At 60.8% G+C, this 27,713-nt stretch overlaps 1 protein-coding gene across 5 annotated transcripts; it reads right to left on the bottom strand.

Annotated features, from left to right (window-relative positions):
* Window positions 1-32: 32 nt before the first annotated feature.
* On the bottom strand, window positions 33-24,340 carry NLGN3 (neuroligin 3). Of its 5 annotated transcripts, XM_087972299.1 has the most exons (9): window positions 24,148-24,334; window positions 14,843-15,515; window positions 13,771-13,830; window positions 9,954-10,013; window positions 8,061-8,210; window positions 6,910-7,095; window positions 3,447-3,755; window positions 2,966-3,335; window positions 33-2,330 (listed from the first exon to the last, which is right to left on the bottom strand). In XM_087972299.1, the coding sequence occupies exons 2-9, from the start codon at window positions 14,946-14,948 to the stop codon at window positions 1,481-1,483; spliced, it is 2,091 nt and encodes a 696-aa protein (XP_087828425.1). In that variant the 5' UTR covers window positions 14,949-15,515; window positions 24,148-24,334; the 3' UTR covers window positions 33-1,480. The 5 variants fall into 5 exon arrangements, with proteins under 5 accessions (XP_087828425.1, XP_087828423.1, XP_087828424.1 ...); XM_087972297.1 differs by having other exon boundaries at window positions 2,966-3,755; XM_087972298.1 differs by lacking the exon at window positions 9,954-10,013 and having other exon boundaries at window positions 2,966-3,755.
* Window positions 24,341-27,713: the final 3,373 nt, after the last annotated feature.

Here is a 27,713-nt window from a genome sequence, read left to right as displayed (position 1 = left end):
CCAGCCCAAGAAGAGACAGCACAGCCAGGAGCTAAAAACATCCCTTCCACTTTATTGGGAGTTGGTTCTCCTTCCTCGGCTCCGAAATACATCCCCCCACCTCCCCCAGGGAGAAGCAGGCTGGTGATGGGTGGAGGAGACCCAGGCAGAAGTTTTGAACCTCCAGGAAAGCTGGATCAAATCCCACCGGCCCCCTGCCTGAGAGCCCCCCCTCCAACGTGTCCCCCTCCCGCCACCTCGGAATCCTCACCTTGCCAGCTGACGGTGCTGCTGGCCACTGGGTGGGCCCTCCTGCCCGCCGGACTCCGACAAGGCAGGGCTTGCTGTCTGCTGTCTTCCCCACCAGGCCATGCCCTCTTTCCCCCCAACCCCAGGCCCGACACCCACCCGTGGCAAGTCCTCAAGCTGCCCCTGTCAACCAGCAGCCCGTCCTGGACCTGGCAGCCAGCCACAGGGGGCAAGTCCCTTTCTGCCCCATTGCGTCCAACCCGCTGCCCCTACATGTGCCACCCTCCTCCCCCGCTTCCCCAACCAGCGGAGGGATAGCCGTGAGTTGGAGGGCAAGACAGGCTGGCAAGAAGCCTGAAGCGGAGGCACCCGACGTGGCAGAGGGCAGGGGGAGGAGCATGGATGGGCCACTGGACACTATGGCTAGGAAGGGCATATCAAAAATACAAAATGGCCTCGTGGTCTACTCTGTGCCACTGCCCACCCCAGGGAAGCCTGCTGGTTTCATAGTTTGGCACAGATGCAGCTAGAGGAGGAGGGGGGGGGTGGCTGTGCTCGCCTGGGTGACGTGTGGGTCTAATTGGCTGTATCAAGAACACTTAGTTTAAAATCTTTACAAAGGACAAAACACGGTGTCTCCGTTAGTGTTTAAAGAACTAAAGATCTGCTTAAAAAACGTCTTTCGGAAAGAAACAGACAGACAGACGGTATCTCCGCAACATGAAAAGTGTGATATGGAGCCAGGGTACCAGGCGGTACCTGCTAGGCCCAGCATCAAGGCCAGGGGATCCAGGACCCACTACGGGGCTTAGAAACACCCCCACCCCCAAATGGCACCTGTCCAAGAGCCCCAGGAAGTGCCAGCCATCTCCAGCCACAAGGTGGCAGCTAAGCTTGTGGGAGCCGTTCTCCATGGCTCTAGGTTGGTAGAGAGAGACTGGCACAGCTCTGTTCCAAGAGTGCCCACTAGGAGGTGCCCAGGCGGAGCCCCCCACGGTTGTTCCAGGAGGCAAGGGGCTGTCCTGGGCTTCCTCGGCAGTGCCAGCTGGACCTGGGAGCACAAAGGGTTTACTCAGCTCAGGGCAGCCCCGGGGTGGGGGTGGGGGGGGGCTCGCCTTCTCTGCCGGACTCCATGAAGCCTCAGCTGCTCTTGAGATGAGGCGAGCAAAGCACTTGTTACTACGAGCCAAGAGAGTTGCCATGCCTGGCCCCATAGCCCAAGGTCCAGTGAGGTGGAGCGTGTGCATGGCGGCTATACCCGGGTGGTGGAGTGTGAGTGAGGGAGCCCAGTACTGCTAAAGCTGGCAGCAAAGGTGTTGTAGGGGTGCAGGGTCTGCAGCCCCACCAAGGAGTTGGGGATCATGGTGATGGTGTTGGGCGTCATGAGTGGAATGTCGTCGGGTGAGCGGCGCAACGTGAGCGTGTAGTCGGGCAAGGCAGAGAGGCGGAGGGCGTCGTGGGTCGGCACGGCCTCGCAGTCTCCGTGGTGGGACTGGTTGGTCTGCAGAGAGGGAATCTCTTCTTCTGGGGTGTGCCCGATATCATTGGTGGCGGGGGCATGCTGCGGGCTGGGCTGGCGGTGGGTGTCCTGCCGTCGCTTGTCCTTCCGGTAGTAGAGGGCTGCAAAGGCCAGAACGTTGAGGAAGAGGAGCGAGGCCCCCACGGCAATCGTGACGCTCAGCTCGGTGGAGTAATCTCGGGGGTTCTCCACCAGGAGCGTGCCTGCCCCGTCTTGCTCGGGGTTCCACTTCTCCTGCGAGCCCTCGCTGGTGTAGGCGGTGGAGATGGCCGGCCGTTTGGTGCTCCAGGCCTTCCCATTGGGACGGCGCGCCATGTGGGAATTCTGGGTGGTGTCAGGTGGCGGCACCTTCGTGGTGGTGGAGGTGTAGTGGAACATGTCGTGCAGGTTGTACAGATGTGGAACCAGATGCTTCCAGAAGGCAACCTTTGTGGCACGGTAGTGGTCGCGCACCCGAGGCTTGAGGCCAATGTGCAGGTAGAGCTGATCTCGAGGGTTGTACTTGGACCAGGCCACTTCCTCAAACCGATTGGCCTTGGTGTGGATGAACTTGGTGTCCTGGGGCACTGGTTTGTTAGGGTCCCTGGGGGAGAGAGAAGGGAGAGAGAGAGTGAGAAAGGGAGGGAGAGAAAGCAGGCCACCAGCAACCCCTAGTGCACCACCAATGCGGGGGCTCCCTGGGGGGGATTGTTCCCGGTGGAGCCGCCTGGCCCCAAAGGACTCCGATCTATATGGACCGACTCTCTGTCTTTCGAGGGCTGCAGAGAGTGGAGCCTTTTCAGAACACAGAATCATCCAGCTTGGCAAAGGCCTAGATTTGTGTTTCAGTAATCAGAAGGATTAAAACCGGACTTTCCCTAAATCTCGCCGACTGGGAACTCTGGGAGCTGCCGTCCCACTATGATCTGGAGGGGAGTAGGCTAGAGAAAGCAGATTTGGGGCTCCCTCCTTGAGGGGCTCAGGAGAAAGAAGCTACCTTCAGTGCCCTCAAACTACTGGTCCAATGTTAGCCTTCTCCTCCGAGGAGAACAGGACTTTGCTTCATTTTTGTCCTCCCTTCCTCTCCATTTTAGGACTAACTCTGCCACGCAGGCTGGCGCTTTGCTCCCATCTCTTCCCGCACATCTTGACACTGACAGCGGAGGGTCCTTTCAATGCCCAGCCACCCACCTGGCAACAACCCCCACCAAAGCCGCAGTCTGGGGAGGGGCAACCTACCCGGTCTTGGCAAAGTTGGTCCAGTAGGTCATAACCACGGCACTGAGCATGATGTCGTTCTTGGAGAAGTTGCAGGGAAAGAGGTCGGTGGGGCCAATCATGGGGATCCCAAAGACGTAAGGCACCTCATCCCCGTGGGCCGCATCAGACCAGGGTGGCTTCATGAGGCTCTGGCAGTGGTGATAAAAAGCGTAGAAATAGGTGGGGGACCCATAGCGAGCGTGAAGGTCGGCAGTCACCACTGATGGCTCCACCCACTGGTGGTCCGTGAAGAGGGCCACCAGGGTCTTGCGCCGTGTTTCCGGGTTGTCCCGGTCAGCCCAGTCTGTGTACATGAACTTGATGGTCTCGCGCAGGGTGTCCTTACCCTCTGGGTAGCCGTACAGGTTGTCCACAAAATTGGAGACAGAATAATCAAAATCGCTGCCTGAAACACCATCCTCCGGGTCCACGACCCCCTCCACAAACTTCAGTCCCTCACCCTGGTTGACACCGAGCATGATGTCATAGTTGAGAAACTCTCCCTGCTCCATCAAGATCTCTGGGTCGTCTGGGATGACGTCCCCATCGATGACTGGCCCAAAGGCCACGTGGTAGCGTGCTGGCTGGATGTCCTGCTCCACCAGTTCCTTGGCAGTCTTCTGCCTCAGGCAGTCCACCATGTCCACCGTGTCGAGAACATTGCAGCCCACTTTGTCAGCCAGCAAACTGGTGTACTTCACCGGCTGGTAGTTGACTGCCCAACTGGACAGAGCGGAGCCGCTCTGGATGATGGCTCTCTGGAAGAGACCTGTGAAACAAGAGCACGACCGTGGCAGAAACGGGCACCACGAACAGGACCGTTCGGCTTCAAGAAAGCTGCTGCTGCCGAAGGGGCACCACCCACCCTACACGCTGCTCTCTGTCGCAACCAAGCAAGAAAAGGGGCAGCGGGAGGACAAGATGGCCCAACGGAGGAAGCTCATCTCCAGCCAGGCCGGCCCCTTCGTCCAAGGCCAGGCTTCAGGATGCACATCCTGGGCTTGCGGCCTTAGCACAACCCCCTTCCCATCTCTGCTAATCCCTCCCTGGCAGCCACGCCATGTCAGCCTGGCACCGGCCAAGTGATCCTGGTCCTGTTCCACCCAGTCTCTGGGAACAACGGGCAGGGATGGAAGAAGAGGTCTTCCTGCCTCCCCCCCCCCATCCCGCCCGCTCAGGCAGGGCAATCTGAGGCTGGCATCGTGGGGGTTAAGCCGCTGGTACTTAACCCTGCACGCTCCACAGAGAACAGCCCTCATTTCCTGCCCAGCTGGGCCCTGCTCCGTGCCAATGTGGGCTCGGCAAACTGCACATTCCCCGGGGGCACAAAGGAGCCTTTCTGCTGGCTGGAACACAAGAGGCCGAGGATGCTGGGCCTAGGAAGCCGGCCCACAAAGGCCCTGGGGCTGGCAGAGGAATGCCAGGCCGGGCCAGGCGCCAAGGTTCCTTCCGTGGGGCTTGTCCTCGGAATACAAAACGGTCCAGGAAGCGCTGCGTTTGCAGCTGAAGCCAGAGGGAGGGAGGGAGGGAGGGAGGGGCAGAGGGCAGGGGCTCCCCACCAGCTCCTATCAGGTAACAAATGAGGCGCACCTTTGCCACAGAACTGGGGCAAGGGGAAGACTCGCATTCCTTGCCTCCCCTGTGCTCCCTTAAAGCAACTGTGCAGCTTCCCGGATGCCCCCCTATTCTCCCTTGGAAGACTCTTGCACAAGCTTGTTTTCCCCCACCCCCCACCCCCCACCCCCGGGAGGAAGCCTGCATCAGGGTCGCCTTCCAACCACTAAGCGTCCGAAAGTGGCTTCCAACCGCCAGGCTGCATCCCAGAGGGAAGGACTGCCAACTGTGCCCCAGGAAGCCGCTCAGTGTCTTTGGGATCAGCCCCCCCAAGGCAGCCTCCCCAGACCTGCTGCCCACCTTCCTCAGCCCTGATATCTTGGCAGTTGGGGCCCCACCCAGAAGCATCAGGGTGGGAGGGACCATTGGCCAGCAGGTCCTCTCCCGCTTCGTAGGGCATCCAACAAAACCCAGCTACGCAACAGCCAAACGGGGCTAGTTCGGGCCCTCCTGCCCCGTGGCAAGGGGAAGCTGCAGCCAGCTAGCCAGGGCCTCCTTCCCCCTTGTCCACCTGCCGCACCAGCCCTGCGTGTGGCTCTTTGAATGTTCTCCTGGTGGCCTCTGGATGAGCTTTCCAGCTGCTGGGTAGCATAAGTGGACGGATCTGCCCTGCACACACAGCAAGAGGCAGAAATAGCTCCTGCCTCTTCTCTCCTCCTGGGGGACAACCACCCCCCCACCCCCCACACACACCGTGGGGGGGGGAGGGAGGCTGAGCAACCCTCCCAGCATCCTCCAGCAAGCAGAGGAGAGCCTTCCCCGGCCAGGGGAGCCCTCGGGCTGCCTTGGCTTGCCTCCCCTCGTAGAGGCCCAGGAGATCCCTTGGGGGTCTCGGCAAATGAAAGATTTGGGGTGCAGAAACCCCAGCGTGGCCCTCCCCCTCCCCGTAAGAGATATGGAGGCTCTCCTCCCACCCTGGGAACCCTTCCGGCATCAGGCCCATCCCTGCTGGCGGCTCTGCGATGTGGTCCCCAGTGTGGGGCTGCCCTAGATCCTTCCTGCTGCAGCGAAGGAACCGGAGCAGAGCATGCAGAGCTAAGCTTTTCCTAGCCTTGTGCACTCCAGAGGTGTGGAAAGGCAGCTGGATATCGGAGAGGGCCACTCAAAGGACCCCCTGTGGCCGGCCAGAGGTTCAGCCACACCTGTGGGGGCACAGTGGACCCCACCTCTTAGACGCTGAGGCTCCCTTGGCCCGAGTACAGGAGAACCTGTGGGAGCTCAGAGGGAGAACGGAGCCCCTGGGCCCTTGCAAGTCGTGGGGCAGCTGCGCTCTTGGCCCCCCTGCCCCAACCCCACGAGGCTTGGCCCCGAGACGGGCATCCTGGCCCCAGCCCACCCCGACTTCTATGGGGCAGGTGCTTCTCTCAACACCCCCAAGGGGTGATAACGTTAACTAGGCCTTTGACATGATGGGAATACGAGCCAAGCTGGGTGCGCTGCTTTCTCAGCCACTGCAGGAACTCCTGGGCAGCAAACTGGACACCTAAAAGCTGCTGGAGGGATAACTGAAATGCCAGGCATCCTTCCCAACCCCAAGGCAGCACCTGTGCTGGGTTACCTGTCCACGAGGAGGGCATGGGCACCATGGGGCAGGGACAGAGACAAAATACTCCTAAAGCTTTCCTGGCAGTGATGCTGGGCTGGAAGCTGCATCATTTTTAGCCTGCAGATTCCCTCTTGATGGACTCTAGAGCTGGCAGGGACCCCCAAGACACCTCCAGCTTCCCAGAGAAGGTCCAGGGAGGCTTGGTCCACCCCGTCTACACAGAGGTCCCTACTCTTCCTGAGATCAGCCAGCCCAGCCAGGATTCAGGTGCTGAAGGAGCAAAGCGGGCCTGGCAGGTGTTCTAATTCGTGCACGTTGGGGGCTCGGTTCCTTCCCGGCCCTTTTTCTGAAGGAGAAACTTGCAGGCTTCCTCTGGCCAAGCTCTCCTGGACCGTGTCTGGCCACAGGCCGCAGCCTCTGGGGGATGCCCACCTCCGTCCTTGGAGAAACCCTTGAAGCCCACTTGGCAAAGGGAACATCCCGAGGTTTGTTTCCCTTTTAAGACGTCTTGCCTGTGCAACTGTCATCATCCCCACAAAGGACCCACTTCAATGTCTAAGCATTGGGGCTGCCTGTTGTAAGTTCCACTTGTTAGCCTATTTTGAAATGGAGTTATTGCCACCTCCCTCCTTACAATCCTGAATGCAGAGATACAAGGGCATCCCCCATTGTTGCAGGAACAACCCGTCTATGGTAAAAACATGGGGGAGGAGGGGCAGGGAGAGGGGCAACTCCTCAGGGTCCTCCCCTTGGCCTCCCTTACCTTCGGAGTGGTGCGACAGGGTGAGCAGGCTGACGCAGGAAGCCCCGATGCCCGACCCAAAGACGGTGATGCGCAAAGGGTCTCCGCCAAAGAAGGCGATGTTCTCGCTGATCCAGCGCAGCGCCTGGATCTGGTCCAAGAGCCCATAGTTGCCTTTGGCCGCCTGGTCGCCGGTGCTCAGGAACCCTGCGGGTAAGCAGAGGAGAGCCAGTTGCTCCCCAGCCAGCTCCTCCAGCCCCTCCCCCTGCAAAGGGCCCTTCCCTGCGGGGGAGTTCCAGGGGATGCCCCCCGCCCTTCCCACAGCCTCCTCGGCTCTGACGGCATCTGCCCTGAGATCCCCTTGGGGCGATGGGCTGGGAGCCACTCCTTGGGGGTCACGCCGTCTACTCTGAGCTTTGCAATCTTCCTGTCCTCGGTTGGCGGTTTCTCTTGGACTGGATCTAGAGAAGCGGGCTTTGAATTGCTCTCGGGCCAGGGAAAACCGTGGCAGTTTCAAGGCTCTGAAATGTTTGGGGCTTCGTGATTTCTGCAAGCCCAGGAAAGGGACCAATGCGGAAATGGGCTGAAGCGTGTTACACAAACCGAGGGTGACCCCGGCTGAGTTCAGCTCAGCGGAGGTGCTGCAGCCACAACCCAGGCACCCTCAAATGCCAAGGCAGCGCCTGGAGTTAGGGTGGCCAAAGGCCCCAGAAGCCACGGCAGGGGCTGCTCCAAGGAAACCCTCCAGCAACCTGGCAGCCCCCCAGCAGGACCATGGGGTACTCCCTCTGGGGGGGCACATTAGTGGTGCTTGCTGGGGGGTGCAGAGAGGAGGTGGGTAAACAGGGTTGCCACCATATTTAACCACCGATCAATGCTTGCTCTCTGCGGGGCCCCAGTGGGCAAACACAGGGGAACTCCGAGCTGGGCGCCCAGGGCGGCTTTCACCTTTGCCCTGAGGAGGGTCGAGGGCTTGTCCTGGGGGCTGGAGGGGGAACTGGGGCAAAAGCAGGGGGGCCAAAGCTGGGGACCTTGCTACCTGCAGGGCCCTGCCCTTATTCCCCCCAGCGCCGCCCCCCTCCCCAAAGCTGCTAAGGGATGTGCTGGCTCTCCACGGCCTCTCCCCACCCCGGGATGGAGCGCTGGCTGCCCCGTCGTGAGACTCTCCATACCCAGGACGCCCACACGGTAGTTGAGAGTGATGACAATGACGTTGCCGTAGCTGGCCAGCACGCTGCCGTCAATCATGTTCCCTGTGCCTTCCATGTAGGAGCCCCCATGGATGTAGACCATCACCGGCTTGGCCCCGCTGTCTCGGATGTCTGCAAGGGGGAGAAGCTGGAGACAAGAGTCTGGCACGGCCTGCTGGGCACCCACCCTTGGCTTCGTCCCAGGGAAAAGAGGCACAGCAGCAGGGACCTCAAGCTCTGCCCACAGGTTTCCGGCCTGGCAGACAATGTGAGAAGGCCCCATGAGCTCTGGAGGGCCCCACTGTCCAGTGGCCAGCTGAGAGACCCAGGGCTGGGGACTGAGCCCAAGAGAGATGCAATCACCAGGGGGAGGAAGGGTTGGGACGCAGCGCCTCTCCTTTCGGTGGGCAAATATTCTGGGAGGGGTCAGCCCGGCCCCTTCTTTCTTCTGGGAAGCCAACAGATCCTGCAAGATTCCTGCTCCCTCTGCCCCCCTCCTTCTCTCTTGCTCACTTCAGTCAAATCCCTGAGCCGGGATGGCAGCCTGTGCCCCCACAGCAGCTGGCCCCGCCTGTCCTGTCCATGCCCTCAAGGCAGCAGCAGGAGCAGCTCCCAGGGACCCACACGTGTAGAGCTTGCGCTCCTGGGCACTACTGTCCCGGGGCAGAGGTGGTCAGCTGGCACTGCCCTCTCAAGGGTGCCCCGTGGGGGCTCTTTATGCTGGCAACCCAAAAGCAAGCAGTCTAAGTACAAACATTATAAGCAGAAAATCAACAAGAAGCAGCTCACGGCAACGGCTGGGCATTTCCTGTCAAGACGCAGCCCAGACAGGGACCTCACCTGCCCTCCGAGGGGACTGGGGGCAGCAAACCCCACCAAGGGCACTTCCACCCAGCACAGACAAAGCACTGACCACAGGAATCGCCACTCCCATGCCCAATCAGCCCCCGAGTGCCTGACACAAGCAGGGATGTCCACCGAGACTCCCAGAGGCACAACCGGAAGAACGTCCTGGCCCCTCAGTCCTGGCTCTGCCGTGGGCATCCGCTCCCTCAGCTGTGCTGGCATCCAAGTTCCCATTTGGGGGAAGGGCAGCGGATACCCTGGCGGGGTCTTCGGGAGCTCTTGTGCTTCTCTGCCAAGCAGGTTGCACAGGTTGGCTGGGATTTTCCTGGGTGTCACCTTTTCCTTCAAGCAAAATTGACGGGCGCCTGGCACGGAGGATGCTTTCCTCTGGATTCAACGGCAGCCTCTCCAGGGAGGGAAGGAAGCGAGCTCCCTGCACCCAAGAACACTGCTGCCCATGGCATGGACAGAGGTTGGCAGAGGGGCAAGCTGCAGATCCTGTTCTGCTGCAGAAGGGCACTGCTCCCCTCCGCCCAGTGCCAACGGTGCCCTCCCTGGCCCCCAAGTGCCTTTTGCAGGGGCTCCTCTGACCAGGAAGCAGCCCCCTTCTCCGAGTGCCTGGCTGGGGAAAAGAGCCCCTGAGCAGTCGGGGGGAGGGGAGCTCTGGAGCCACGGGGGGGGGGTGCTGTGTGGGGGGTGAGAATGGCAAGCACCATTCCCCCGACCCCCTTCCTGCAAGCCCGCCGCGACCTTCTGTGTGGGGAAAGGCCAGAAACCCGGAGCGGCTGAGCTGAGAGGGACCCTGCAGGCCTCGACCTTCCCAACCAGCAAGCAACCCAGGGTGGGAGGGGCAGCAGGGCCCCCTCCCTATGCGGTGACCGCTCAGCACCAGAGAGCCAGAGACACAAACAAGGGGGGGGAGAGGGGCTTCTTGGAATGGCAGCAGCAAGGAGGACGTGCATGAGAGAGAGGGGGGGGGAGGGAGGGAGAGGGTTCATGCATGGACAGCCATCTGGCGCACGCAAATACCTTCGTCTTCATCCCCGTCATTATCCGCTAAGTCCTCGCCCTGTTTCTTAGCGCTGGAGCCTGGGGACCAAACACGAGGAGACCGAACAAAAAGGAAGAAGGGGCAAAAAAGAGAAACCAAAACAGGAAGGAAGAAAACAAGAGAATTCAAACATAGCATGGCTGCAGAGAAGGTGGGAAGGTCACCTGACTCGGCCCCTCGGATCTCCAGCAGCAGCACTGGGGCGGGGCAGAGGCTCTCAGGGCCCCTTCCCCAGGGTCAGAGAGAAGGCCAGGCGGAGCTCAGGGGGAGGCCAGCTGCAGGTCACGCCTGGAGGAGGAAGGAGGGGGAGCCCACCGGACCTGTCCCTGCGGAGTCAGCCTGGAGGGCCCCTGAGGTTCGGGGGCATCCTCAAGAGAGGCAAGCCCCTTTGGATGCGGACGGGCGGGGGGGGGGGTTAGTTGCTGTGGGCGTCACAGTCTAGCAGCCGAAGGGTGGAAACTCAGCGCTGCCGTGGGGCGAATATTCACGGCCTCGGCTTGACCGCTCACTCGCACTCCAGGGCTGCACAAGAAGACCCCCGACCACCCCGTCCATTTGCTTGCACCAGCCTGTGGCACAGGCAGGACCTGGGCGGTGGTCCTTCCACCGAAGGGCTTGTGGTGACCCCCAGAACTACCCTCCTCGGCCCTTGAGTAGAAACTGGCCTTTGCCACAGGCGCCTCCGGGCGCAGGTAGGGGCTCTTTCTGCTGCCCTCCAGGGGTCCCTTCCCTGCTGCTCCCCTGAGAAAAGGGGGCTGGAGAAGGCCTGGCCAGGCCTCTTTGCAGGACGCTCTGGGGGCTCCAGGAAGCCACCCTCCAGCGTCTGCAGCCCCCCAGGGGGAGGCACGCTCTCGGGGTGCCTGGGGGGGCCCTGGCCACTCTTCGCGGCTCTCAGTTCAGAGGGCCGAAAAGGCCCCGCCCATCTTAGGGAAGAGTCAGCAGGTGCCTAGCTGCCTGTCCAGCTTCCAAGAGGCCCAAGGGCTGCACCCAAGGGGGGAGCGTTGGCCAAGGGAGGCCTGCATGCACCTCCACCTCCCCGCCCGGCCTGGATCAGCTGAGAGCAGAACAAAGCCCTCCTGTCTCCAGCCGCCGCTGCTGCTGCTGCTGCTGCTCGGATGCCAGGCCCGCTCGGTCACCATGGAAACCGAGGCAGAAAGAGGCTGCGCTGGTCCTCCTGCTCGCGGCTCCACGGGGCACATCAGCCCGGCCCGGTTCCTGCAGGTGCCCGGTGCAAATGGGGGGCAGGGAGGAGCCCCTCTTTGGCCAGGCCATCCCATGGCTTTGGGGCATCCGGAGATGAACCCCTGCCCAGCTCGAAGCTGTTGGGGTTAGAGAAGGCTGCGTTGGAGGGGTCAGCCCAGGGTGGGGTGGGGGTGGGGGTGGGCAAAGCCTGGCCGAGTGTTCACAGGCACCGTGCAATGGAGCAGCCTTCCATGCGCAACATGGCCAACAGAGCCAAGCCAGCCCTGGCCCAGGCCCGGGTCCCTTTGAGCCCTGGCAGCCGGAGGGAGGGGGTGGGGAGGGAGGGGTGGGGAAGAGGTATGTCTACTTTCTACCCCAGGGGGAGGGGGGAAATGAGGAAGGGGTGTTTTCATTGCTCTGGTGTGAACCTGCCACACCCCATCAAAGCCGAATGAAAGGGATGGCGCAAAAGAGGGGCACCCAGGGATCAGCCGGCACGGAGACGGTTCTAGGCCGAGAAGATGCAAAGACTTGGTTGGCAGATCAACCAGAGTAAGAGCAGAAGAAGAATCTGAAGGCCCCTTGGAGACCCAGCTGGAGGAGCTGAGTTGGGCCCAGCTGAGCGGGGGCAGAGGCTCAAACCAAGCCCCACCTGCCCCAGAAGGACACAACCCCTCCAAGGCTCCGGAAGTTTCTCAGAAGCTGGTTTGTGGTGACGCCTCACTGTGAAATAGCCATTCCTAGCTTGGCCTCCCTCCCAGAGGAAGTTCTCCCACTGAATGGCTGGGCCTGCTCTGGCAGAAGGGGCACAGGGGCGAGCCAAAAGAGAGAGGTTATTTTGGGATGCATGGGGTCCCCCCCAAAAAGGCATGCAATACTCTCCTTCTCGAGGACGGAGCCCTTCCCCCCACCCTGTTTTTGTGGCCTCAGGCTGAATGGGCCCCGGAGTCCTTAAGGGAGAGAAGCCAGGCTCCTCCTTGGAACGGTTCAGTGGCAACTTTCTCCAGACCCTCTTTCTCCACATCAGCGTCAAGTCAAAGGGCAAGTCAAAGAGGAAACATTCACACAAAATGCTAAGCCATCCCTGGTCAGAGACGCCCGATCCCCTGAGCCAGAATCCTCCTGGTAGCGTTCTGCCCAAGTGCTCGGCCGCCTGCCTGCCTGCTAAGCCACATCTTGCTTAATCAGGGTTTGTTGCTGAACGGGCCACGTGGGCTGGGTTCGTAGGATGCCCGAAGCCATCATTTAACCAACCAGTCTTGGCCAGTTATGCTCCAGAGGGGTTTGAGGCCCAGAGGCAGCCCCCTTGGGGTGGGAAAGACCTGCTTCCAAGCTGCCCCACCTGCCTGGACCCTCCCACCCTCTATGTGTGCGTGTGTGTGTGTGTGTGTGTGCAGGTGTGCGCATAGACACACCAACTCTGGTCCTCCCTCCACTGCTTGGCGTGACTCCCTCCTCCCTTCCCTGAAGCCCCTTCTGAATTGCTGCTGGCATTTGGCCGGGAATGACAGCAGCTGAAACCCAACATGGGGAGGGGGGAGGAAGGCTCCTCCACCTGGGGGACTTGCCCCCTGGAGCCCAATCGCTTCAAAGGAGCCTCCTCCTCCTCCCCCCCCGCTGGAAGGCCTCCCTCGGCATCAACCCTCAGGGACCGGTTCCCCCTTCCTTGAGAAGAGCGGTCCAGGCCCTGAGCCCCTCACAGAGGGCAGGGGGAGAGCAGCAGGAGAAGAGCCCGGAGCGGCTTTGGCCATGCCCACCACAGGCCTGGTTGGTGGACATTTCCAAGAGCTCCAAAGGAAGTTGGCACCTTCGTGCCCAGGCCTTGGGGAAGGGATAACCGAGGAGATTTAAGGATGCCCGTGCTGAAGCTGCTGCTCCATCGTGGGGGGATCCGAGGAAGGGGGCGCAGAGGGTCTCTGCCTGCCCCTCTCCACTCCTGCCTAGGGGGGGGCCAAGGCTGGCAGAGGGGGCAGAGCTCTGGAAGGGCAACTGGGGCCAAACAGACCCAGAGGGAATCCTGGGGCCAGCCTGCCCTGGAGGCTCAAGAGAGGAACCAGCTGTGGAGCTGCACTTCTGCCTCAGTCCCCGGCAGAGGGAGAAGGCGGGGGGGGCAGCGCATGGGTGTGGCGCCAGGCATCTGCTTAGGGGCCCAGGGGCCACTGGGCAGGGAAAGGACACCCCTGGCATGCGGGTTCCTATGGCGGGGCAAGCCATTCCCCTCTTGCAGAGTCTGGGCTGGCCCGAGAAGTAGGGCATCTTCAGCCTTCTGCCCGCTGGCACGGCCTTCCCGGAACTGCTGAGAAGGAAGTGGGCAGAGTCGCCTTCCAGTCGACCGGATGCAAGGCCAGCTCCAGCCCAGTGTGGGGTAGGGGAGAAGGGAGCTCCTGCCTCTGACCCCTAAGTGATAGGCAGCCGATGCCAGCCGGGGCAGCTGTGCCCAGGTGGGAATGCCACCCCCCACCCCGAAAAGAGAGGGTGCTCTCCCAGAGCCCTTCCGAGTCCATAAGCCCCCACCATCCTGCTGTGGCATGGGGCAGGGCAGGCGCCCCCTGGCGCTCACTCTCTCACTTGCCTCTCTCTGTGCCCTCTGCCAAGCCCCGGCTCGCTACCTACCTCCTTTCCTACATATTTTCTTGTTGGGTTTTCGGGCGCATTCCTTGGAAATCCGCTTTACTGTAAAATGAATAAAAGACTACAAAATAACAGGAGGCCCCAGCGGAGGGTGTGGGCATGCAACCCGTCCTTCTTCCCCCCACCCAGCCCCCACCCGCCTTGGGGCTGACCACAGGGAGGGCAGACGGGAGCAGAGCAGCAGCTGCTCCGGGGGCGGGTGGGGGGCCCCGCTGGAGGCCAGGAAGGGTGCAGGAGAGGAGGGCGTGTCAAGCGTGAAGCTCCCTCCTCCCTGCCTAGGGCGGGGCGGGGGGCCAGCTGCCCCAGTGCTGCTGCTGCCGCCAGGTGAAGAGGCTCCCCTGGGCAGGGCCAGAGCCCCTTGCGGTGAGGCCGAGGGGGCTCGGGAGGGGGCTACTTACAGTTCCAACGGGACAGCCCTGGAAAGGAAGGGTTAAGGTGCTCGGCCTCACCACAAAGAGCCCCCCCTCCTGCTCTGGCTGCCCCCTGTGAGTGCAGACCCTCCTCCTCCTGGACCGAAGGGGAGTGGTACCTGTGAGGCTGAGCTCAAGGACTGGGAGAGGTTTGGAAGAGAGAGAGAGAGAGAGAGACCCCACCAGAACTGTCCAGCCAAGGACCTCGAGAAATGGGGGCGGGGGGGAGGGAGGGAGGGAGAGAAGGGTGGGAGGAAATTGAGGGCACCTAAGTCTCCCTGCTGTCCCCAACCAGCTGGGACATCCTGCAGCTGACCAGAGGCTTCTCCTGTCTTGCCAACCCAGTTTGGGATGAGGATGATGGTGGCTGTGGGGGGAGACGAGCAGAGGAGGCAGGGCCCATGGGGAGGAAGAGCAAGAAGGAGCGCATGGCAGCCAGGAGGAGGGACAAGCATCATGGCCAGAAACGGAGGCGCACAGACAGACAGACAGACAGACAGCCATGCGTCGGGAGGAGAGCAAGGTATGGCAGCATGCTCAAACCGCAGAGAGAGAGAGAGAGAGAGACACGCGTGCACACACATACACGACACACGACACACATGACACATACGTGTCCTGCAGGCACCCCGCTGGGGACTCACCATCCTCGGTGGGGATGTAGATGTTGAGGTACAGACAGTCTTCGTTGGGGTCCTGGATGTAGGTGGCCACAATGTCGAGGTTGGCGGTGAACCAGATAGGGAGCATAATCTCCGGCACAGCGGTGTGGATGTTCTGTGGGCACACTGGGGGGAAGTGAGTGGCATTCCGGATCCCCGACCAGGATGGGGAGGCTCGGGGGCAGGAACCGCTTGTCCCCGACGGGAGGTGCGGCGTAGGGCACCCCCAGGTACTGGTCCACGGGCCCCAGGATCTCGCTGGGCAGGGGCACCCGTACCCCACGGAGCTTCCCGTAGTGAGTGTTGACGGTGGGCGAGTAGGCCTGGCTCTCCATCCGCACCACGGCCGAGGCGAGGCCCAGGATCCAGAGGGCCAGGTGTGTGCCCCACCCGGCTGCCCCCTTGGTCACTTGTGAGAAGGGCGGGAGGAGTGGGCACCGGTACAAGGACCGCCACATGGTCTGGGGAGAGCAGCGCTGGACAGCAGGCCTCAAGCAGACTCGGGGGGGGGGGGCTCCAAGGACCCTCCGAGGGGGAAGGAGGGTCCCCGAGGGGGTCCGGGTGGCAGGCAGGAGTGGTGGCAGCCAAGGGCCAAAGTCCCACAGGTCAGGAGCTCCTCCCCTCTGCAGGTGCTGCTCTTTGGAGACAGGTGGCCCTGCAAAGAGAAGATGGGGTGGGGGGAGAGGCAGGTTAATAGGGACCAGTTTGGAGGGGGGGCAAAGTTCAGCCACACCTGACAACCCCCCCCCCTTATAGAAAGAGATGCAAGGTTAAAAACAACCACCACCACCACCCTGAGTTGGGCACCAGGCCAGAAGTCTGATTCTTGGGGGAGGAGATTCAAAGCCCCCAGGACAGGTTCTCCTTTCCACCCCATCTGGAGGGAATGAGGGCTTGGCCCCCATTCGAAACTTCCCCAGCAGGAGGCTGAGGGGTGGCTCCACCACGCTCTGAGCCGATGGCTTGATAAGACCAACACCTCCCAACTGGGGGACGCCGGGGCCAAATCTTCTGGTGCTGGTGGGCCTTTTGGCAAGAGGGCTCCCTTCCCCGCCTGAGAGCCTCTCAGGGCCTTGGCTACTGCCTCTCCCTCTCCTGGGGGACCTCCGTCTGTGTGCCAGGCAGCTCTTGATACAATGTCCTACCTGTCCGTGAATACTTCAGCTTCAACCACAACAACACAAGAGCACACAATAGATACAAACTCCATAGGCACCAAACTTGATTGCAAGAAATGCGACTTCAGCCACAGAGTGGTCAATGTCTGGAATACTCTACCCGACTCTGTGGTTTCTTCCCCAAACCCGAAAACCTTAACCTCAGACTGTCTACTATTGACCTCACGCCCTTCCTAAGAGGCCTGTAGGGGGCGGGCATAAGCGCACCAATCGTGCCTACCGTCCCTGTCCTATTGTTTCTTTTATATTTTTCTTATATGTATCCATGTATTCATAACTATGTTTATCCTTATGCCTATTATCTTGTAAGCGATTGACGAATCAAATCAAATCAAATCAAATCAAACCGAAGGACAGATTCCTGGGTTGTGCTTTTCATTCCCTTCCGGAGCACAATAGCAACCCCCCTCCCCCCCCAAACTCCTGAGAAGGCAGACGCAGCTCCTGGTTGCAAAAAGTGCTTGCAAAATTATCCAAATTACATAATACCCTTAAAGGGATGAAAGCTGTTCTTTCCCAGGAATGACATCCAGCTGTCTGAATTCTAGAGAGCTGTTTTTTTGGCCACGGGCATCTGGGGTCCATTTGTGGCAGAAAAAGAGAAGAGCAGAGAAGAAACCTTGGGAGGAGCTCAAATAAATTGCTAGCTGCATTCTTGTCCTCCTGGCGGGAAAGCCCAGAAGAGGAGGGGGTGGAGCGAAGAGTCCCACAACAGGGAGAAGAGGGCAGGCAGGGCTCTGCAGGGGTGGGGAAGCCCACCCTCCTTGGGGATGTGGGTCCCCTTCTGCATAGCGGAGGACAGAGGAGTCAGCATTCAGGTTCCAAGGCCCCTCCGGTCAAAAGATATTCCTCTGGATGTGAAGAGGAGGCAAGACTGGAGCTGCCCCAGGGTCAGTCCTCATCTCTAGCCGGACTATGGAACAGGACAGCTGGGAATCAAGGCCCCCTCTGAGGCTCAGTGAGGCGGACTTGAACGTAAGATCCGGGCAAGAGCTCACCCACCCAGCAGCCTCAAGCAAGCAGAAGAGCTGGAAAGGCCTCCGAAAGGATTGCCCTCCCCCCCACCATACCCCATAAGTGACCAGTTGAGAATGGGTGGATTTGGGGGGCTGGAAGGAATGAACCTGCCGGGAGTTTGGGAGGGGAGCCCATTGCCAACACCAGCTTTGAGCATCCTAAGGGCAAGTGGGGTGCCCAGGCTGTGGCTGGGCAGACCACATAAAGGGAAAGGAGGCAGAGAAGTGCCAGGCGTCATTTCCAGAGGCAGACTGAGAATTATTTGTATCCGATATTTAAGCTGAACTTTAAAAATGAGAGAGCGTAAGAAGCTTTGACCCTGGTCAAGATAGGGTCAGAATAGAAGATCCATCCAAAGAGCATATCCAGGACGCTGAACTTGGGTGAAATGGAGTTTCAGGGACTCCGGGAAGAGGCCAGAGATTCTGCAGAAACCAAAGCAGAAAAGCCGCTACCCCAAATCCAAGGAGTTATTATCATGAAAGTCAGAGACGGACGGAGGATGAGAGGCTTGGAGAGGGAAGCAGCGTCTACGGCCCCGGAATGCAGATTTGCAGCATCAAACGAGGAAGGACAATGAAAGGTATCAAAAGGTGGGGAAATGTCTAGAACTGAGGAAAATAAACAAGAGACGATGTTTTTACGGAGATCAGAAAAACCACGGGAAGATGTAGAGCTACTCATGGATAATCATCCAAAGCTCTAACAAAAGCAAATGAGGTTGAGAGAAGATGGGAAGATTACGCTGGAATCTCTGCAAACAGGATCACAAAAGGACAGAAACGTTTGTGGAGGTGCAATTTATTCAGGCATTGGCTCCACTGAAAATGGGGGGGCACCCCCTAGTTACCAGGAGGAAATCAGGAGAAGCGCCCCCCAAGCAGCAGGGAAGCAGCCATTGAACTGCTCCCTGCCAGCAAATATGGGGCAGGGCTGCAGGGACAGGAAGTCCGAGGGGCAGCCATCGTAAGATGGATGACAAAGGGAGGCTCGGAGTGGGGCTCCTCCTTGCTTTGTTGACCACAGCAAGTTCTTTGACCGTGGAGATCCATTAAAGTGAATGGCTGGGCCATCTGGTTATCCTTGGGGGGAAACCTTTGCAATGGAGAAGCTACTGAAAGAATTGGATGTGAAGGAATCAAGTGCCTTAAAGACGGGGAGGGAGGGGTCGCTCCTCCAGGGTCTTTGATCCTAAATCCACCCCAGTGGATCTTTTGAAATCGCACCCTTATGCCTTCCCGAGAAGCTCTCAAAACACAGAGTTGGACAAGTGCACAGCGGAGACATGGCTCCAGGGAGGAGCCCCTACGAGGGAGTCAGCACTTCCCTGGGTGTCTGAACACGGTGATGATAGTAACACCCACAAAAATAGCCAGGTCTTTATCAGCACGTCACCCGCCGTGTTTCCAAGTCAGCCCGGGCACCGCTGGGCAGGCAGACCCACAGTCTGCGTTGGGCCAGCCTGGTTTAGCTGCTTCCCTGGACCGCGCCTGGCTTCCTACCCAAGCGAGGAAAAGCCTCGTGGAACCTGCTGCCCTCCAAGGGGAGTTCCAGGCCACCTGGAGAAAATCGCGCCTCAACCGGCACGGAATAAAACGATGCACTTTTGCTCGGGCCTTCCCTGAAGGAGGAGAAGCAAGCGTGGGTGTCTCTCTCTCTCTTTCTCTCTCACCCAAAAGGGTGTGGAAAGATCTGTTTCCGGGGCAGAGCAAAGCCTTTGTGCCCAGCCCTCCCGCTGGAATGCCAGGAAAGCTGCTTCGCTGGGCATCCTTGGAGGTTTGCCCCACTCACTGACAAAGCCTGTTTCTGCCGCTGGGCCCGGGCAGAATGGTGCAGACGTGAGCATCACTGGGCACCAAGGCAGACCAACGGGGCCTTTGTAGCCCTCCAGAGCAAGGAGATGGGAAGAAGACGGAGCTGGAGGAGGCCGGAAGGGACCGGGGCGGAGAGGCCGGAAGGAGGGCTCTCGGGGGATTTACTCCTGACGTTACGACAAGAAAGCGCCTTTGAGAAAGAAGTCGCCTTCTGGCTGGGCTTCAGAGCTCCAGCTCCCCACAGCTGCCCGTCTCTTCCTTTGCCTTGCCTGGCCCTCCCTGGGGGAGGCCTGCCAATCCCCGCCTGGGTGCAGCTGAGACTGCCCCAGGCTCCTCCGTGACTCCAAGGGCAGAGCACCCAAGGGCCAGGTCCCCGGAGGCGCAGGGGTGGGCCAGGCAGCCTTGTCCGGGCCTGGAATGTGGAGGCCTCTCCCCTCCCGAAGGATCGGAAACCTGCCTGCTCAGCTTCCATCCCTCCAGGTCAAAATACCCAGGTAACCTTTCATCCTGGTGAATTTCTGCCTAAGCACAGCCCCAGCCCCACCACCTAGATGGCTGCGCAAGAAGCCTCGGGTTGTGCCAGGGGCCCCTCTGGGATTTGGCTCCAAGGCCCCCGAGGACAAACCACCCGCGGGATGTTGAAGGCAGCTTTCCTTAAGTTGATGCTTCCTGGGTGAGCTGGACTACAACTCCCCTCATCCTCAGCCAGCTGTTCTTCATGCAAGAGGCTCAACCTCTGCCCAAATCTCCACTGCTCCACAGTACCTGGACAGGTGGACTGGAAGGACGGCGAAGGCGAGACTTTTCTCCAAGAGAGAAGCGAGCGTGTCCAAGGGAGAGAAGAGGGGCAGCCGCCGCAAATGGAGAGTCCCTCCAGGGCTGAAAGGTTCGCCCGCAGCCCCTCTGCATCCCCAGGCCACACTGGGCTTCAAGGAGGCAAGATGGCTGCGGGGGATCCCAGGGGCAAAGGCACCTGGGAGGAGGCGAAGCAAAGGGCTCCAGTTGACCACATTTTCCCAGGCTGCCCTCTAAGGAGGAGCTCCAGAGGGCAAATTGCTCGCCCGGGGAAAACAATGGAGCCCTTCAAGGCCTGTGTGGGGCTTTCTGAGGTGAAGAAGAGGGAGGGAGGGAGGGAGGGAGGGAGGGAGGGAGGGAGGGAGGAAGGAAGGAAGGAAGGAAGGAAGGAAGGAAGGAAGGAAGGAAGGAAGGAAGGAAGGAGACAGAGCCTCTCTCTCTGGAATGCCCCCACCCCGAGAAAATGACTTGCCTGGCCAGCTTACATTCTCCCCCCATTCAATTCTTCCTCTAGGACCTCCCCTTTCGCAACACAGATTCACACAGCCGGCAAACACAGACAAACCACTGGAGTTAATGCAAACACCTGGGTTCAACCCATGAAGCTGGGACCGAATTGTCTGGCCAGGGCTTGCAGGCCAGACGGGGGGCTTCCTCTTCACAGCTGCTGGCCCAGTGGGGAGCCAGGTGACCCCCTCCCCGTCAGCAGTCCCTGCCGGTTTCCCGGGTCGGAGCCTGGAAAGGTCCAGAAGACCAGAGAAGGCCTGGAGGAGCAGCAACCTATCCAGTGCAGTCTTCTCCACAGTAGTGCTGGCTGTGCATGATGGGAGAAGTCATCCGACTGATCTGGAGGACAGTCAGAGGTCAGGAAGGCTGCTCTGCCATGGAGGCTTCCCTGGTGGGACCGAGGATCAGGCCAGGCACCACTGGCCGATGGATTGCCACAGTCTCTCTCTCTCTCTCTCACACACACACACACACACACACACCCAGCAGGAGGCAACCCAAAGGCTGCACCCAGATTCTCTGGGGACTTTGCGTCTGCTTCCCCCACAGCTGCCCTTCTTGACCCTCCGTCCCACTCCAGTCGGCTTCAATGGTCTGCAGAGCCCAAAGTCCCAGGCAAGCAGCAACACCTCCCCTCCCCTCCTTCTGCGCACATGCCGGCTGTGGCTCCTGAGCTGCGCCCCCCCCCTTCCACAGGGAGGCGGGGAAGCAGCAGGGCCTGCCATGCCAGGGGCTTCCAGGGTGCCAGTCCAGGAGAGGCCTGATCAGCCCTTCCAGCAGCCAAGGCTCACCCACCAACTGCTGAGCGGCCTTCTCTTCACCCGAGGCCCAAGGGGGCTTCACACTCCAAGTTGGCTCCGGGGCTCCTGGTTGCAGCGGCTCCCTCCATGGAGCGAAAGGTGGTTGAGCTGCTCTGGCTGGCTGGACGGGGGGACGGGGGACGACAGGACGGGCGGGGGGGCAACGCATATCAAGCCCAGCATCCCTCCAGTTGATCACTTTGTGAGCATCTACTTGGAGGCGGGAGGAGCAGGGCGAGGAGCACAGGGGGTGGCCACAGCAGGGAGGCCCTCCTCACAGGTCAGGACGAAGGCAGGGGTGTCTTTGCAGGTGCCCCGCCCCTTTACACGCCCCCTTTCTTAGCCAAGCAGGCTCGGATGGAAGCAGCTCCGCTCATTGGCAGCTGTAGCAGCCGAGCTCCCGGAGCAGAGTCCTCTTGGCGGGGCCAACCTGGCTCTGTCTCTGGTCCAATGCCTGGTTCTCAAGGGCTCCGGCTCGAATGTCTCCCACATCCCCATTGGCCCAAGAGGCCCCCCCCAGCCAAGCCCTCCCTGTGCAAAGGCTCTGGGGACCTCAGCCTCCCCTCTGGCCCGGGGCCTTTGGGGTTCGGCCTGCAGCAGGAGAGGCGCCTGAGCTGGATTCTTAAAACAAAGAGTGCAGCCCGTTTTCTTCCTGCAAGCAGCAACAGGGAACCCGTCCCTCCTTGTCCGTTTCTGCCGTCACCCACTACGGCTGTCAGTAAGAGCCGCTGCCCACCTGATGACTTGCAGAGGCAGCCTGGTTTTCCTCAGGTGGTGGGTGGGAGGGAGAAAGCCACACATCTGGACTCCCCCACCCCACCCCCAGGAAGACAGTTTACAGCCAATCAGAAGCAGCCCTCACCCGCTTTTGGTGCTTGTGGCCTTCCCCACCTGCTCAGTGCATGCCATGTGCAGCGCCTGATCACACCTTGCGGCCAGCCTGTTGTCTGGGCCAGAGCCATGATGGGGGGAGGGCAGGGGGTCTAAGAGGAAGCAGGGGGTGTCACCCTGCAGGGGGACCAGGGTCTTGGGCGCCCCTCTTCCCAGCCACCGCTTCCCACCAGCCGTCCGGGGGAGCCGTTGCCCTCCGCTGCCTGTAGAGGAACTGCTGCTGGTAGCTCAAAATGGCTCTTTCTGCCTGGCACGGATCCCAGAGGGAGGGGCTTTCCCTGAGCCTTGAACTAGGAGAGCCAGAGAAGGAGGGCACTTGGGGGGGGGGGGTGAATTGGCTACTAACTATACCGCCTGCCTGCCTGCCAGGGTCGCTTCCTGCCATCCTACCCTCTCTTCGGGTACTTGGCCACTAGGCCTGGCCACCCTGGGGAGCCGTGGAGAGCAGGTCCTGCTTCTCTGGGGCAAAGAGATTCACCTGCTGCAGCCACCCACTCCACGGGTGGGTCCCCTCCTGTGGGGGTTCCGGCAGAAGGAAGGGGGAGCCCGAAACCCCTGGGCCCTCTGCCTGTGGGAGCCCCAGCATGGCCTCTCTCTGTGGCTGGCTCAGCAAGACCCCCGAGACCCCCCGGAGTCCCTGGGGCTGCTCCCATGAGGCCCAGGGTTAGCTCGGCCCCCCTCACAGGGTGGTTGTCCAAACCAAGGAGGTCCTAAAACGAAGCCCTGGGCAAACCAAGAAAGAAAGCCAAGTCTCTATCCTCACAAGTCCTTGGAGGAGGAGAAAGGAGGGTCTCTCGGACAGGTGAAGGAATAAATGTGCAGGGGGGAAATAGCACCTTTTCTTCCTTCCCGCCTCCCCAAAGGAGAGACTTTGGCTGCTGAGCCTGCCAGCAACCCACCCCAGGAGAGGCGACCCAGCAGGGAGAAGAGGCGCGAGTTCTCAGCTCTAAATAAGCAGGAAAAACCAGGACAAAGTCCCCCCGCCCCATACACACACACACTGCCTACCAGCTCCGGCATCTGTGGCTCACCAACCGCTTCCACGATTACTTTGCCCAGATGGGAGACCCAGAAAAGGCATCAACAACTGCACCCCATTCTGGCCACAGAGCCCAACTGCATTTCTCTGCCCTGGGGTGGGGGGTGGGATGCTTACCAAAAGGGCATTTACCTGGGCACCTTCTGCCCCTCGACTACCTGTTGACTGAGGTCAGGGTCTTGCCCTTGATTCACACTCTGTGTGACCAACAAGTCGTTCCTGCTCCTGAAGAAGGCTGGCAGTGCCCAGATTTTTTGAGGGATGGGTGGGTGGGCATTGGGACTAGGAGCCCCTTAGGAAAAGCCTCAGTAGAGCCACGGGGGAAGATGCAGGGGTCTTCTCCACCGGGCATTGGACAAACGGGCCTTGTGGCTTTCTGGGAACAGGCCAGCCCCCCAAAGGAAGGGAGGGGCTCAACATGGCTTGCTTCCCCCAAAGGCAAAGGCACAAGTTACTAGCCCTTCTGCTGAGATAGCCAGCAGAGCAGCAGGGACCCGTTCTCAGCCTGCCTCTTCCTGGCAGACTCGGCCAGGGGCCCCGGTGGGGAGGGCCACCACCCCCGTCCTCCCTTCCTCACGCTGCCCCCAGCCGTCCTGAAGGGTCGCGGGATTTGGGGCTGTCCAGTGACCAAAGGGGGCCAGGCGGGGGGCAGCCCTGGCTTTGCTCCTGCCAGCTCGGCCACGCCGGCACCCACCGGCCTGGGACGAGCAGAGGCACCTCCCCCCCCCCGACCATTGCCGGGCAAAGCTTTGGGGTCGCCCGCCACTCAGGCCGAGGACCCCGATCCTCTCTCGCCGTCGGCTTCTCCCTTCTCCGTCAGCCCCGGAGCAGCCTCGGCGGTGCCCGCCGCCCCGCTCGCGCGTCCCCTCTTCGGGCGCCCCGTCCTTGGCTGCGGCGCGGGGGCGGAGGGCCGGGCGGGCGAGGAAGCCGGAGCCGCCGCACAGGGAGGCAGGCGGGGCGGGAGGGGGAAGCAGCCTCCGCCCCGCTCGCCCCCTCCGCCCGAAAGGGGCTCTTCTGCCGTCCTCTTCTGCACCGTCGCCATGGCAACGCGGGAGACCGGTCGCCGCAGCAGCGCCAGCCCCCTCCGCGCCCCCGCGCCTGCTCCATCCTCGCCTCCACCGGCGGGCGGGCGATCGGGGGACAAGGGGGAAGAGGAGCGGGGGCCGCCCTGCCCCCCCGGCCACGCCGCGCGCCCTCCCGTCGTCCTCGCCCTTCGCCTCCCCCGACGCCCCTCCCGGGCGCTTACCCGCCGACGCGCTGCTCCTGCTGCTGCTGCTGCTGCTGCTGCTGCTCCCGTTGCGGCGAAGGCGGCGGCGGCGGTCCCGCGGCAGCCATGCCGGGCCGGCGCGGGAGGAGCCGGGGCGGCGGCGGCGGCGGCGGGAGGGGGCGCGGAAGGTCTCCTGCAACGGCCGCCGTCAGCGCCGCCGAAGTCCCCGCCCGCGCGCCCGGCCGCCAGGCTCTCCGAATGCGCGGGAACGCGGGCGGCGGCGGCGGCGGCGCGAGCGAGCGAGCGAGCGAGGGAGGGAGGCGAGGAGGGGCCGGGGCGGCCCTTCGCCTGTGCTTGGCGGCGCGGGGGCTGGAGGGCGCGGGAAGGGCGTCTTTGGGAGCCCCGCCCAGCCCCCTCGCGGGAAGGCGCAAGCAGGAGCCCGGCCGCCTGGGCCCCGCAGCCCGAGAGCCCCCGGGGACGGGGCGGGATGGCGAGCCGGCGCGGCCCCGCGAAACGGCCTCCTTCGACCGGTCCCGGGAGGGAGGGTCTGCCAGGGGATGCCCGGCCGAAGGCGCAGCAGGGGCCACCCTCCGCCCTCCTGCCCTTGGGGCCCGCTTCCCTCTGTCCGGGCACCGGGGCTCCTCTCCCCCAGCCAAGAAGCTGCCCGGGAGATTTGCGGGTTGAAAGTCGGACAGTTTGGGGCGGGGAGGGACACTGAGTGCCCCGGAGGGGGGAGGGGCGGGGCAGCAGCTGCCCCCCTTCCTGTTCCACAGAAGAGGCTTCCAAAGAGAGGGCGGCGCAGAGAGGGGCTGTGGGGGCAGCCGTCGGATGGGCACGGAAACCCAGGGCACCTGGTCCTGGCCAGGCTCTGCTGGGAGAGGGCAGTCCAGCTGGGCCAGTCCTGGGCCATGGGTCCAGGTGCCCCATGTGCTGCTTGCTGGTCCTGCCTTCCGAGGCCCCACCTGAGCCCTAGATCTCAGCAGCAGCACCCCCATCTCCACTGGTCACCACTGGTCTCAGCCCCCCACCCCCCACCCCAAGAGCTCCTGTGGTTGTGGTTTCCAGGGTGCTTGTTCCCACGATCCAGAGGCACCCAACTCTCCTTCAACCGCTGTCTTGGAACCGGCTCTGGGTGGTTGGTCTCTAAGGCAGGGCTGGTGGGGACATCTGGGAGTTGGCGTCCGCTCGTCTTAAAGCTGGCAAGGTTGAGAAACCCTGTTCTAAGAAATAGGGACAGATCGGTGCATGTGTGAATGTAGCAAAGGAAAGACACTCGACAGAGCACAAATCTGGCCTTTTATTTCAGACCCACCAAGAAATCTGGAGCAAAGGAGACGGGGGGGGGCACCCCTTGCACAGCATCTCCAAGCCCTTCCTTGCAGAGGGCCAGGAGGAAGTGGGCCCTGGGCCTGAGGCGGCTTCCACCTGCCCAGGCTGCTGTCCAAGGTGCTGTGCGCTCACTCCCCCTCCCCCTCCTTCCTGACGCCTTCGCACCAGACTGTGACCCTCAGCACCAGATCCAAGGATCCGGTTCCCCCCAGAAACATAATTTCCTCATTAAAGAGACCTGCTTTTCATGGGATTTTCTCTTTTAAAAAATTAAATGGTGGCACTGCTTTGGGTTTGATGCTGTAGGGACTGATGCTCCTTGGGTTAAATTTAGCCCTGCTAATTGCTCCCTCCATAGATGGTTGCTTCTCAGCAGCCGGTGCTCCCCCCACCCCCAACCCCCAGTTCACTGAGTCAGTGCTCGCCAGGTCTGCCCCCTGGATCCCAACAGTCTCCAAGAGGAAAGTGACCCACAGCTCTTATTCCGAGGGGCTGATTCTGGAGACTTGACCCTCCAGAGGGGCCCCTGGCCTTCTACGTTTCAGACGAATGGGCAGGAAGCCAGGCAGGGACTGGGTTAGTGGACCGGGCCGGGTCGGGTCGGGATGGGAAAACGGCGAGCTCCTGGGTCTCCTTCCAGATCTTCAAAGCCGGTCAGAGCAATCTGGGCGATGAATAATGGATGCGGCAGACGCACGTCCCCACCCAGGGCTTCCATCTGCTCCATGGAACTGGGCCCGGGGCCTGAAAGGATCAGAGCCTGGGACAAAAGGGGCCCCCTAACGTGTCCTTCCTAATGGGGCAGCTTCGACTGCGCTTTTCACCCCCCTGAAGGAATGAGAAAAACGGCAGGTCTCTGTCAGGCGCACAAAGTCCTCCTGGATTCTGTGGCCCAATTAAGAGGACGGAGTTTAAGGTTCTGCAATTTCGCTCTGGACAAAACCCACCAGCGTTGGGCAGGCTCCCAGGACCGTAAATTGCCTCCAAATGCAAAAGGAACAAAATCCCTGCTTGAGTTTACTTATGTAGCCAGTTTAATAGCCCTGGCTATCCAGCATTAGCTGCAAATGTCATAAAAGCATCATGTTTCAAAGCAATAATGTAAAACCTCATGGCAAATAATAAAAATAGATTTAAATCTTGATTAAAGCAGTTGATAAATTCTTAAATAACATATAATTCTACCACTCGGCTCTAAAGCTCAGTCAACCACAAATGCTTCGCAATATACTGTACAGGAAAAGTCAAGAAGCGGCTGATTTCCATTAGCAGAGAGTTCCAGGGACCACAACCAAAGTGCCTGGCAAATGCAACCACGAACGGACCTTTTTCAAGTTCACACACAAACATGGATCCATTCTTAAACTTGCGGTTTGAAGTCCGCCCAGATTTTTCTCTCCAGCCGTTGAGGGGATATTAGCCTTACTGCCCTCCTTACACTTTTTAAAATGCTGGCTTAAGAGCATGGCGTGCTTCACGCTTGCCAAGCAACCGGCCACTTCAGGGCAGGGCTGGTTGGGTTCAGCTTGCTTGAGTGAGAGATCCCTCCAGGCTGAGGCCTTTGGGGCTCAATCTGCACTTAAGAACATGAAAGTAGGACATATGGGGAAATGAATCAAAATGTGTGAGAATTTTGCTGCCCCCTCCCCGGACCTCTTTTGGGGAGGGTGAGATTTTGCTGGCATTCGCAGAGCAGGACGTACAGCCGTTTGAGGGAATAATGGTTCCGTCGTTGTTTGCTGGGCTTCAAACTGACGCCCGGCCTCCTGGCTCGCTTCCTGATGCCAGGGCCCGGGGAAGGGGAAGAGACACTGAGTCCCCTGGAGCTCCCAGAGCATTTCTGAAGGATCGGGGCCTGTTCCCCAGATCCATGCATTGCCGCTGTTCCTGCCTGGAGTGAAATGGACAGCAGAAGCTAAGCTATCATAAACGCCAGCACAAACCTCTTCCGCTGCAACAGCCCAACACGGTTGCTTTCGGGGAAAGGTTGGGCAGGGGATCGTCTTTTCCGCCACTAATTCCAAGAAGAGGGATATTCTGTGCAGATTCCTTCCAGGGCCCGCTTTGCATTTGCCACGACTGTGGCCCTGAATGGGGCCCCTGTGCCCCGAGACTGCAGCTTCCCAGATCCCAAGCAGCCTTTGGGTGCCAGGCAATCTGTGCCCAGTCACAACCAGACTGCGGGCAAAGGGGCCAGAAGCCACAGGAGGGCATCTCAGACCTCAGAAGGGGGTTGGATCACACAGTGGCGGCAGTGCAAGGAATTGGCACCCAGC

Source organism: Notechis scutatus, chromosome 10 (assembly GCF_049901735.1).
Source record: "Notechis scutatus isolate UNSWTSFEM ecotype Mainland chromosome 10, rNotScu1.2, whole genome shotgun sequence".
Taxonomy (NCBI): domain Eukaryota; kingdom Metazoa; phylum Chordata; class Lepidosauria; order Squamata; family Elapidae; genus Notechis; species Notechis scutatus.
This window is presented reverse-complemented; position numbering and strand designations above follow the sequence as displayed.

Excerpts from the sequence above, each read along its gene's own strand:
- NLGN3 (XM_087972297.1), bottom strand. The coding sequence starts at position 14,948 with ATGCTCCCTATCTGGTTCACCGCCAACCTCGACATTGTGGCCACCTAC. Across the intron at positions 7,096-8,060 it reads CTACCGTGTGGGCGTCCTGG|GGTTCCTGAGCACCGGCGAC; the intron begins GTATGGAGAGTC and ends GCTTACCCGCAG. Across the intron at positions 2,331-2,965 it reads ACCAACTTTGCCAAGACCGG|GGACCCTAACAAACCAGTGC; the intron begins GTAGGTTGCCCC and ends TCTCTCCCCCAG.